This window comes from Dreissena polymorpha, chromosome 12 (assembly GCF_020536995.1).
Source record: "Dreissena polymorpha isolate Duluth1 chromosome 12, UMN_Dpol_1.0, whole genome shotgun sequence".
Taxonomy (NCBI): domain Eukaryota; kingdom Metazoa; phylum Mollusca; class Bivalvia; order Myida; family Dreissenidae; genus Dreissena; species Dreissena polymorpha.
The window spans coordinates 33,399,987-33,412,911 of NC_068366.1; the positions used below are offsets into that span (position 1 = coordinate 33,399,987).

The 12,925-nt window shown below is 34.8% G+C and overlaps 1 protein-coding gene across 1 annotated transcript in view; it reads left to right on the forward strand.

Moving 5' to 3' along the window:
- The first annotated feature begins 233 nt into the window (after window positions 1–233).
- Window positions 234–12,925, forward strand: part of LOC127853680 (centrosomal protein of 290 kDa-like) — an 87,835-nt gene continuing 75,143 nt past the window's right edge. The window contains exons 1-10 of the mRNA XM_052388380.1: window positions 234–332; window positions 910–1,018; window positions 1,672–1,810; window positions 2,535–2,590; window positions 3,899–4,051; window positions 7,189–7,242; window positions 9,274–9,417; window positions 9,616–9,729; window positions 11,820–11,888; window positions 12,591–12,680. Of these exons, the coding sequence (XP_052244340.1) occupies window positions 926–1,018; window positions 1,672–1,810; window positions 2,535–2,590; window positions 3,899–4,051; window positions 7,189–7,242; window positions 9,274–9,417; window positions 9,616–9,729; window positions 11,820–11,888; window positions 12,591–12,680 (912 nt within the window). The 5' untranslated portion in view covers window positions 234–332; window positions 910–925. The remainder of the gene's footprint in view (window positions 333–909; window positions 1,019–1,671; window positions 1,811–2,534; window positions 2,591–3,898; window positions 4,052–7,188; window positions 7,243–9,273; window positions 9,418–9,615; window positions 9,730–11,819; window positions 11,889–12,590; window positions 12,681–12,925) is intronic.

Below are 12,925 nucleotides of genomic sequence, written 5' to 3' on the forward strand. Positions count from 1 at the left end.
GCATATGAAACAGTACAGTACAATTGACTATATTCGGTAAATAGTAATCCAGTAGATTGTAGTCCACAACAGTGGATGCACATTTTTTTCGTGTGTTTTAACATTTGTTGACTTACAAACTGAACATGCGGTATACAGTAAAATTAGTACTGTGTGTAACCTCACAACAATATTTTCTTGCGTTGAGTTTGTCGTTATTTAATGTATTACGAAAATAACAAAAGTATTCCAAATGTGTTTATGTTGACAAAAATGGCGGACATTCCGAACTTGCACTACTAAACTGATTTAAACTTGGAAACACAAGGTTTTCGGACATACATTTGGATTGCGTAAGTTGTGTCTTAGACAAACACAATCAAATAGTTTGTTTTCGTGTATTTTTTTGCAATCGAAATGAGACAAATGTTGCAAACCAGACACAGTCTCATTGACCATTCATCATTTCATGTCATGACAGAACTTGCTTTTGTTTTGACTAGTCCAAATAATTAGACGTTATCGGCGATCCTACTTTTAAAAGGGTCAGAATCCACATTACGTCTCAATATCTAAAGATTCTCCTAATGAAATCATCCACACAATGCATATGCGTGTTTATTTCCATAAAGTTATAATATTTGTGTTCTTGAAATTCTTAAACACATTTATCATCAATATTTGCCAGAAATAATGAGTTTTTTGTTGTAATATACTGATAACTAACTATAATAAAGGTTGCACGATTATTCATTTTAGGTGTCCGGCTTTTTGGTCGAATGTCCTGACAATTTTTGGGCCTGAAAAACTCTGACATGTATGAGGATAGAATAGATACCACAGATACCCTGTTCAGGCTCAGATTGTTAACAGTACACTATCTTTATTGTCCAATGGTATCATAGAAAATAATTTCTTTTTTCCTGGTAGATTGTCACAGTAAAAAATGGCGCCCCTTGATTGGGGAAAAGTGGCAGCCGCGCAGGAAGGCGATCTGAAGGATGATCAGGCTGATTACTTCTATGATGCTTTGTCAAAGGTTAGTTATTGAACATGATTTATGTCTATGTTCAGTAAAGTAATGTTTTTTATGCTGGCTCATTATTATAAACTTAGTCTCAATCTCATTTACAGAGTAACATTTTCCTAACTCTCAAAACAAATTGTGAAGACTTATTGGTAATAATCAGTCCTTATGCAGAATTTTGTTAAGGCAAAGTGGTAAAGACCACATTTGGCAATGGGTTCAATTTTGTGTATGTTTCCTATATTAATTGCTTCATAAAATCAAACCTAAAACAAACACATAAATATAGTATTTGGAAAGTCAGGCACATTGACATGGCTGATTTGGACATTCATCAACTGTGGTAGCCCTGTGCTTAAAGGCCATGGGGCAGTGCCTGGTGAATAATACATAGAGAATATTGTGACAAATATGTGTGTAAACATTTAATTGAATAAGAGAATATTGTGACAAATATCTGTGTTAACATTAAACTGTATATGTAATTATAAAATGTAAAACTATTTATTAACATTAACATTATCTTCTTTACTACACTCTTTGGAAAATGGTACTTAACTCACCTACAACATTGTTTAACACACACAAGTATAACAAAACTGATAAGGAGGTGGGTGAGGCAAATAAAATTATTTTACCATCTGACTTTCTTACCTGTTTGCTAGTATGAACCAAAAGACGAGGATGCAGGGAAGCTTAAGCAGCTGTTTGTTGTGGCCCGTGGGGTCATGAACTCCCGAAACAAGCAGGTGGAGGAAATGATGGATGAACTTGAAAAGGAGACCAAGCAAAACAAGAAGAAAGGTACGATGAGGCATTGTAAATTTGAAATTTGTGATGACACTTAAAATTAAGACCCTACAGTACAGCGGAATAACCAGAATATAAATTCTCTTATAAATTCTCATTCTACCCAAGATCAGTAATACAATGGAATTCATTACCTCCCCACATACATGAGGCAGCCACAGTAGAAGTTTTCAAAACCCTGTCATTGTCCTCCTTATCCACCTGTTAACACTTACAATCTAACTAATTTTTAACTAACACCCAACTGAGCGCCTTTGTTCAGTTTCACCCCTTAACTAAAAAGCGCCGGCACACAATCTTCTATTTAGAAGGAGTGCTGTATCTAAAGAAGAATACTTTTCCTCTTGTATGGTAAACAGTTCTGGTTGAGCGCCTAGGTGTAAGCTATAGAAGTTAAATATTATGTATTGGCCAACAAAATGAAGGGCAGGCAAGTAATGATTTTCCAGATCTTTTGCTACAGAAACTAGGCCTTTTTATATACCGGTAACACTTCACTGTTGTTGGGGATATTGACATTATGATGCAATATGAAGAAGCTTGGATGCTAACAACCAACATTTATTGGAGCATCGGTTATTTTATTCATTGTCTTGTTTCTTTAACAGATGTTTTATTTTAGAAACATATTTTATGACAAACACCACCATTGATCAGCTGTGCATAAGGATTGTAGTTAATCTCAAATATGTTTCAAGTATTGTTTTCTTAATTTCAGAGCAAGAATTCATTAAAGAAAGAAAAGATCTTGAAAAGAAAATACAAGATTTAGAGGTTTGTAAGGATTTCCTATTTCATGAAATATGATTTTCCCAGAAAATGAAAAAAAATCAATAAACGACAATCAGTATTTAAATTAAGTGGTGATGAAAGTTTTTCTAGGATTTTAAGATTAAAGTGATACTATGGGCATTGTTCACTGTTGAATTGAGCTGAAAAAAATTAACAGGTCAAAATAATTAGTTAAAATGTGGTAACTGACCAATTATCGACAACTCATCTTGCTACCAGTTGTTTATAACAAATGTTTATTATTTTCTATATTTAACATGACTCACCCAGTCCTCTAAGCCGAAATGATCCGTAAAACAAAATTGTGTCTTTGTGTCGTATGAACGAATCTGCATGAAAATTACATTTAGACTCACATTGTACATCGAATCATTTCTGTCGTCAGTTGTCAAAACGAGAGTACGGTTGATATTCAAATGGATTATTTTTCTCTTTCTGTGATATTGTTTAATTATGTTGATGCTGCATTAACAAATATAAGTGTATATGAAGTGAAAACACCAAAAATAAACAACAGTTGCGATAGACACCTATTTACTGTTAGATGTCCATAATATCACTTTTATAAAAATATGGGAAAAAGAAGAATTTTTGTATTATTTAGTAATGTACTTATTGTTACATTTATATCATATTCAGTTTAATTGCGTTGTTTATATTGTTTCACTTTGACTTTTTTTCCTAACATAATGTTGCACACAATTTTATTTCAACAAACTTCATAAATTAAAATGTATGCACAAGTGCAAAAATACAAGTGCTTTTTCTATATACTAATAGATACTAGAGATTTCAATTGATGCCAGATTTCATATCTGGATATCTGTATGTGATATTTCAATACTATATAGACAACTCTATAGATCGGCCAAAATGTGCAGAAATATAATGAAATTATTTAAGCTTCATTTGATATCCGAATATTCGTTGTCAACCCAACTAAATATTGGCACCAAATGAAAGTCTATAAAAATCAACCTAAAATTTAATTATCCATAGAGTTGACGTAAAATTACTCGGCAAATTAGAAAATTATTGCGTTAAGGGTTTTCCCAGATTAGCTTTTGCAGTTTGTAAAGGCTTAAAAGGGACAATACCATGAGCTATAATGGAATTTTTCATTTACAGGAAGTTTCTTGTAAACAAATTCCAGTTTAAGGCAGAAAGTGTTGTCCCTGATAAGCCTGTGTGGGCTGTACAGACTAGTCTAGGATGACACATAGCGTGCATTCATTAAGCCCAGCTTTCCCAGAACAAGACTGAAATGTGTCCTGATTGTCTAACCCACAGAAATATGGAGGTGAGCCTTCAGGTGGTGGCACCCTGACGTCCAGAAAGTTCCGGGATGAGATGCAGGACCTCGACAAACAGAACGAGGAGCTCAAACAAGAAATGAGGGATCTCAAACAGGAGCTCTCCACTGAGAGGAGGACAGCAGAGAAAGTATGGGGACTCAGTGTGCTTTATTCAATTACTTTACTTCAGTTAAAAACATTTTATTTTAACCCTTTATCCCTTAGATACACATTTTGACAAAGTTTTAGTCTCTTAGAAAATCAAATTGAATTAAAGACCTTTCTTGATATATTCAAATTTTAAAGTATTGGTTTCGATCCCTTATGTGATGTGCTGAAGAGCAGCAGACAGCTATTAAAGTTATTAAAGTTTATTCAGTCTCTGATTCAAGGCTACTGGCCCTTAACAAAATGCATATGCATAGACTTGAATATAAGCATAGATGAACAAACATTTATGATTGTTATCTGACAGAGTGTGAACAATAAAAAAGCAGTTTTATATATAACTAAACAATGGTTCAAATGAAAACAAATTGGTGTACAAAGTTGACATACTACGATAAGTGTACTATTTATTGATAATAAGTATTACTTATCTTCATTATATTAATACATGTACTATCTCCTCATTATATTATTTATCAGCTTACAAACAGCTAGAATTTCATAATTTCTTCTAGAGTTTAGTAAATTGTAAAATCTATTAACTGTAAAAGTATTGGGTTGTATATTAGGCAGATAGAATGAGCGTATATCTGAGTACTTTTTACAATCAAATAAAACATGATGCTCATCCTTGACAACAACAATGTGGTTAAAACAGTAAGGACATAACCGCTCAGCTCTTAAACATAAAGCTAGAACAGCTTGCGAGTCAATGGTCAGCTTGTCTTGTTTTATGCTGGTCACTTATAGTCACTTTAACTTTGCTTCACAGCTGGTAAGGGTTAGCTTGATAGTTTTAATGGACCAATGTTATTATTTTTCAGTTTTCAGACACTCTTAATTTTTAGGCAACCCCGTTTTTAGCCAAATTAATATTTTTCATGACTCTTTATTTTCTGACATACAGTATTTAGTTAACAATAAATTACTCTAAATTTTATGATTTATTTTTATGCCCCCGGTAGGGTGGCATATAGCAGTTGAACTGTCCGTCAGTCAGTATGTCAGTATGTGTGTATGTCAGTATGTGTGTATGTCAGTCTGTCTGTCCGTCCGTCCGAAAAAAACTTTAACATTGGCCATATCTTTTTCACTATTGAAGATAGCAACTTGATATTTGGCATGCATGTGTATCTCATAGAGCTGAACATTTTGAGTGGTAAAAGGTGAAGGTCAAGGTCATCCTTCAAGGTCAAATATATTACAATGTGCAGCCTGTGTATAAGACTATAAGTACACTCGATAAAGAAAAACGAAATACTTGCGATTGTGTTCTAGTGATTAAAATGTATGATGGAGAAGTTAGCAGGACAACAGCTATAACAGCTTTAATTCTAGTCAGACTCAACACAAAATAACATAGCACGATTGGTTTTGCCGTTTTCATCCTGAAAGTGGAGACCATTATCAAAATCACAATCAGAGTCTTCGTCACGCAGTTTTACAATCTCATTGTCCATGGTATAATGAGGCTGCTGCATGACATAGGCGCTCGATGTCAATCACAATTTTTTTAAATTTATTTATTTGTTTTTTTAGTTACCCGTTGTTTATTATAATGCATACACATACTAAATTAATAAAAATCTTCTGACAAAATTCTTAAAAAAAAGATAGTTTGACTATGTACATATATATTGACATCTATACATACATAGTCGAACTATCTTTTTTTAAGAAGACGTTTTGTCGGAAGATTTTTATTAATTTAGTATGTGTATGCATTATAATAAACAACGGGTACAGGGAAAAAAAAAAAATTAAATAAAAAAACATTGTCATTGACATCAAGCGCCTATGCTGCATGGTTGCATTCTCAGGCACCGACTTGACAATACTTGGTTCCGATTCACAATCTGATTGGATTACCAAAGAAGCTGACGATGTTGATGTGGCATCTGTAAATTTGCTGTCTGTCTTTTTCCTTCACGTGTAGTTTTTTGTTACAACCTTTGTAATTGGATAGATGGTAATATGTAGGACCAATAAAATTGACTTTGAAACTTCATATGTAAAAATACAAAAACAAATGGAGAGCACTCTTAAAAACTAGTGGCGCATTAGTGTTCTTAATGACAAAAAGGTTCGAAATTCACGAAAAGAGATATTTTAATGTGATTTTTCGTTCTTTTGGCAAGTATTAGACTTTTTCGGTATTTAGTCATAGTTTGTTTTGCCTGTCACAATGACCAGCGATATTGGAAACTTCGCCGGACCGCAAAGAATTTTGCCGGACAAGAAATATGCCCTGTTGCGCTTGACATTTTTATCATGAGTTTTAACAACTGGATTAAGGTCATAAAATCTGGCAGACAAATGCCTTAAGGCAATGCACCATAAAATTAGCATTGTTTTGTAAATTAATATTTACCTGTTATAGAAAAAGGTTTCACCCGACAGCTTAAAGTGACACATGTATAAAAGTAGTTATACTATACGCCATGATTTTTTAAAAAGCTCATGCTTTTATTTGTTGAAATAATTGACGCTATACATATTGCATACCCATATCCGATTGTCACTGCAATATTTTTAGTGTCTCTCAATTTTTGAACACCTGTATTTTATTTCTCTAAATTTTGGACACCTGTATTTTGAAAATTATTTTTAAGTGTCCGAAAACTTAGAGTCATTACAGTAGATTAAGGAATTTCTGACCACATCTTATGGGTATTCATTTCGCAGAGCTGACTGTTTTAATTGCAAAAGTGTAAGGGTTGCTGCACATATGCGTCAAGAAAGTGACTGCAGTAAGTGCTAGAGAGTGATACCCAATATTTTTGGGGGGTGGGGATGGATGAAGCTTACCCTTTAAATGCCTGAAAGAAAAGAATCAAAGAACTTCAAGCTTGTCATTTTGTGTTGGAAAAAGTGAAGAAATATATGACTAAATGTTAATTTTGCATCATGTTGAATATTTTTACATATTAAAGGTATTAATCAGTAAAGGTGTCTTAAAAATTATCATGCACTGGGACTTAGTCGCAATGGTACACTCTGTAAGAAAAAAAACACTTTAAAAGGAACAGCAACAAGAACAAAATTATATGAGTTTTCAATCAAGACAACTAATCTGAAGAATTAGTGTGTTAATGTTTTATTTCATGTCTATTACAGTACAGTGAGCGTATCGCAGAAGTGGAGAAGCAGCTCAAGGAGCTCAGGGAGGAGGTGAGTCACATGTTGAGATATGAGCCGAGCTGTGGTAAAAATGGGGTTAATCCATGTGCGTTAAGTGTCGTCCCAGATTAGCCTGTGCAGTACTCTTTCCGCCAAAATTGGATTTTTGCTTAGAAGAGACTTCATTTAAACGAAAAATGTCATAAAAGCCGAAAGTGTCATCCCTGATTAACTTGTAACCACTGCACAAGCTTATCTGGGACGACACTTTACGCACAAGCATTATGCTCAGAATGCGACTCATATGAGCCGCGCTGTGGTAAAAATGGGGTTAATCCATGGGCAGACTACTCATGGGACAACACTGTCCACTTTTATGGAATTTTTCGTTTAAAGGAAGTCCTTTTAAAGCGAAAATCTAGTTTATGGGGAAAGTGTCGTCCCTGATTAACCTGTGTCGACTGCACAGGCTTATCGGGTACAATACTTTAAGCTCATGCATTAAGCCCAGTTTTTGCAGAATGAGGCTCATAAAAAGTACACAATCGAACAATCTGCTTGGCATTTGTAATTAAGATGTGCTGTAAGGATATTCATAAAATCTTTCAGGTAATCCATAAGCATCTTATTGTTGAACGGTACTTAAATCTTGTTTTTTGTAAATAAAAAATTATTGATTTTAGATGAATGAAAAAACTGTTAAATGTAAACCTCATGGGTTTTAAACATTCTTGACTGTTTAAATATCACAGAAATTATTAAAAAAGACTTTGAAAAGTTTAAAGTTAATAAAAAAAAAGCCCTTCTAAAGTACACATGTATTCTTCTGTCTCAAGCTACATATATTGGGCAGACTTATCTCCCTTTAACTTACCTTGTTTGCACTTCTTCTTGGTAACACCTGATTACATTCTTAAGAGACTTGACATAATTGATCAGCCAATTTTTACATATGATCTGCATGTTGTGATGTATATGAGCCGTGTTCTGTGAAAAGGGGATAAATGCATGTGCGTAAAGTGCCGTCCCAGATTAGCCTGTGCAGTCCGCACATGATATTCAGGGACAACACTTTCTGCTTTTATTATATTTTTCGTTTCAAGAAAGTCTTTCTTAGCAAAAATCTATTTTTTTGCTGAAAGTGTTGTCCCTGATTAGCCTGTGAAGACTGCACAGGCTAATCTGCGATGACACTTTACGCACATGCATTAAACCCCTTTTTCACAGAGCACAGCTCATATATTTTTTGCTGAGTCTTGGGTCTAGTAACAAAAAGTCAATATTCTGACTCAGCTTTGAGTTTTGCTGATAATTTTTCAGATGAGTTTGGTTGTCATGCTAAATTTATTGTTTACAGTTTTTTTAGGTATGAGGTTGACTGAATTTTTAGCTCGGCTGTTTTCCGAGAAAACCCAAGGTATTGTCATAGCCAGCTCGTCATCTGCCGTCTGCCGTCCGCCGGCGTCATGCTAGAACCTTTACATTGGCTCTAAAATCAAAGTGCTTCCACCTACAACTTTGAAACTTCATATGTAGATGCACCTTGATGAGTTCTACACACCACACCCATTTTTGGGGTCACTAGGTCAAAGGTCAAGGTCACTGTGACAATCTTTCATTTATTCAAAACTGCACCCGCAGTCGAGCATTGGAACCCGTTATGCGGTTTGAGGAGGAATATGTGCAGATTGTTATAGCTCATATTTGAGATTGTCTGTGAGCTGACTGACATTTTAAATACTCAGCTAAGTGGAAACTTTAATCACATCTTATAAGTTGATGTAAGAAAAATGAGAATTAAGAATGTTCATGATACTGGGCCATGTCCACCTAAAGATTTTGATACATTTCACTCTGAAGTTGTTTACAAATAAATTCCAAGCCTATTCTTCTGATATACCAAATGAATGGTACGATCAGCAGATAATGGGCTGAGTTTTACTCTTGAACGTGTTTTTGTTCAGAATGACTATTTTTTCCATTAAAGGGAAAGTGTTATCCCTGATTAGCCTGTGTTTACTGCTCAGGCTAATCCGGGACAACTCTTTATGCACATGCATTAAGCCCAGTTTTCTTGTGCAGAATGACCAGCAGCGCCAGGACATCACGGAGTACAAGCTGCAGCTGCAATCCCAGAGGAAGTTGCCGGACTCGGCTGACACTGACATGGTCACCAAGCTGAAGAAGAAGAACAAGGACCTGTCTGAGGCCATGGAGGAACTTCAGGTAGGCATCCTTTATTGGACAGCCTTTATAGAGACCTTTCTTTGGTGGGTGTTGTTAAATTAAACTCACCATTACTATAAAAAGTTAACTGAAGAAACAAGTTTTTTAATGATCGTAAAAGTACTACCAAAGTGGTTTGTTTGTATTTTCCATATTTTTCTTGTATTTTATGACCTGATGATATTGTTTGAAATGCAGAACCTGACAGATGAGCGAGACATACTGAACAAGCAAGTGGAGGACCTCAATGGAAAGCTCCTCACAGCCATCACAGAGATGGAGAAAGTCACAGAGGATTGCGCCAAGCTCAAGGTCGGTGATCACAAAATGTTAACTTTAGAGATAAAAGCTCTAGGTCTGTGATCAGCTTAAGTAAACACTTGAGATAAAAGCTCTAGGTCTGTGATCAGCTTAAGTGAACACTTAAGATAAAAGCTCTAGGTCTGTGATCAGCTTAACTGAACACTTGAGATAAAGATTCAAAGTCTGTGATCAGCTTAAGTGAACACTTGAGATAAAAGCTCTAGGTCTGTGATCAGCTTAAGTAAACACTAGAGATAAAAGCTCTGGGTCTGTGATCAGCTTGAGTGAACACTTGAGATAAAAGCTCTAGGTCTGTAATCAGCTTAAGTGAACACTTAAGATAAAAGTTCTGGGTCTTTGATCAGCTTGAGTGAACACTTGAGATAAAAACTCTAGGTCTGTAATCAGCTTAAGTGAACACTCAAGATAAAAGTTCTAGGTCTGTGATCAGCTTAAGTGAACACTTGGGATAAAAGCTCTAGGTCTGTGATCAGCTTAAGTGAACACTTGAAATAAAAGCTTTTGGTCTGTGATCAGCTTACATGTAAGTGAACACTTGAGATAAAAGCTCTAGGTCTGTGATCAGCTTAAGTAAACACTTGAAATAAAAGCTCTAGGTCTGTGATCAGCTTAAGTAAACACTTGTGATAAAAGCTCTAGGTCTGTGATCAGCTTAAGTGAACACTTGAGATAAAAGCTCTAGGTCTGTGATCAGCTTAAGTGAACACTTGAGATAAAAGCTCTAGGTCTGTGCTCAGCTTAAGTGAACACTTGAGATAAAAGCTCTAGGTCTGTGATCAGCTTAAGTGAACACTTGAGATAAAAGCTCTAGGTCTGTGATCAGCTTAATTGAACACTTGAGATAAAAGCTCTAGGTCTGTGATCAGCTTAAGTGAACACTTGAGACAAAAGCTCTAGATCTGTGATCAGCTTAAGTGAACTCTTGAGATGAAAGCTCTAGGTCTGTGATCAGCTTAAGTGAACACTTGAGATAAAAACTCAAGGTCTGTGATTAGCTTAAGTGAACACTTATGATAAAAACTCTAGGTCTGTGATCAGCTTAATGGAGCACTTTAGACAAATGTTCAAGTTCAGTGATTGGTTTAATTGAATACTTGAGACAAATGTACACGTTCAGTAATTGGCTTAATTGAATACTTGAGACAAATGTTCAAGTTCAGTAATTGGCTTAATTGAATACTTGAGACAAATGTACAAGTTCAGTAATTGGCTTAATTGAATACTTGAGACAAATGTTCAAGTTCAGTAATTGGCTTAATTGAATACTTGAGACAAATGTTCAAGTTCAGTAATTGGCTTAATTGAATACTTGAGACAAATGTTCAAGTTCAGTAATTGGCTTAATTGAATACTTGAGACAAATGTTCAAGATCCCTTATTGGCTTTATTGAATACTTATGACAAATGTTCAGACTTTGATAAAGGGCTATATAGTTATCAACTTAACCCTTTACCACTCAGATACGCATATTAGCGGGTTGGAAGCCCTTAGAAAATCAAATTAATTCAAAGACTTTTCTTAATAGATTCAAGTTTTAGAGGCTTTATTTCAAACCTTAAGATCCTGATGAGCAGCAAACACCAATGAAAAGTTACTCACAGCCTGTTCTGGATTTATGCTGGTTGCAAATAGCAATTTTCACTTTGCCTCTGAGTGAGAAAAGGATAAGTAAAACATTGAGATAGTTGTTCAAATTTTGATAAATGTCTGATTGATGATTGTACTTAATTGAATTGATGTTAAATGATATTAGTGTGTGTTTTTTTATTTTGTTATAGGTAATGTATCCTTTCTTTTTGTTATGATTGACATTTGTTTTTTAATTTGCCAAACTAAGAATTGGTCTTGTAAGAATTTGACCAAAAGTACAAATGTGTTGCTTCCAGGTTTGGATTTTATGCCTAGGAAGCAGTTCAAATGAAGCAAACCATACAACAATTCCCAAATATACAAGTATATATATATTCTTAAATAATAAAAACTGACTATATCTTTGGTATAAAACTGGTATTTCTTGATATTCTGGGGATAGTATAAGGGATATAAAGCATACTCGAATATATGTTATATCTTTCAGATTGTTCTGCAGCAGAGCGACTCTGTACAGGATAAGCTACGAGAGGACAATGAGATTCTGAGATCAAAGGTAAGGAAAACTTTTTACACACTTCAAGCAATAATTTAAATAAGCTTTTTGAGCAAGCAAGCCAGATTTTTAAAATATGAGCTTTGTTCATGGAACATTGTGCTGAATGCATGTGTGTAAAGTGTTGCCTCAGATTAGCCTGTGCTGGACAATACTTTTAGTGTTTATGGAATTTTTCATTTATAAGCAGTCTCCTCTAAATGAAAATCCAGTTAAGGGGGAAGTGTTGTCACTGATTAGCCTGTGCCTACTGCACAGGCTCAATCTAGGACAATACTTAACACACATGCATTAAGTCCATTTTTCCCAAATGGAGGCTCATAGGATTATATGACACACAGAACATGTTTTTAACAGAGAATTTGAAAAAGGCTTGTGCAGGGTTTGCACGCTGTGCTTATTTCGATCCCACATGCCTTAATAGGATCACTATCACCAAACATGTTTTGTTATTTATGTGTTCTTCAACGTTTTTTGCCCATTTTAATGTTAAAGCCATCTTTCTGAACATAATTGTCACCATTATTAGGATATTTTTATGTAAACAAGTGCACACAAATTGGGCGCTGAAGTTTGAATGAACTCCAATAACAACTAAAGAGTGATACATCTGTTGCACGTTTTGTTGGGGCTTGCATGGGCATACTTATGTAAAAGAGTTTTGATATTTAACTCATATTTGTTTGTGTGTTTATTTGACAGGTGGCTGATTTGACCGAGCAGTTGGCGTCCAAGACAGATGCTGATGATGAAATCATGGTTGCTGTAAATAACAAGATAGAGGAATGGAAAGTGAGTACCGTAACATGTCTTCTTCAAAATACTTTTAATTGCTCATTTTGCATATATGATTAATCCTCAAAGTGAGTCATAATTTAAATAAAAGCTAAGTTGCTTAGTAAATATATCACATATAAACTATTGTTTTATTTCTTTTGCATTCCATGGCATGTTTTTTTATTTTAGCTCATCTTTAATTGTATTTGACAGAATATACTTAGACATGTGTGGCTTATCAGCCAGGGCGTATCAGCCAA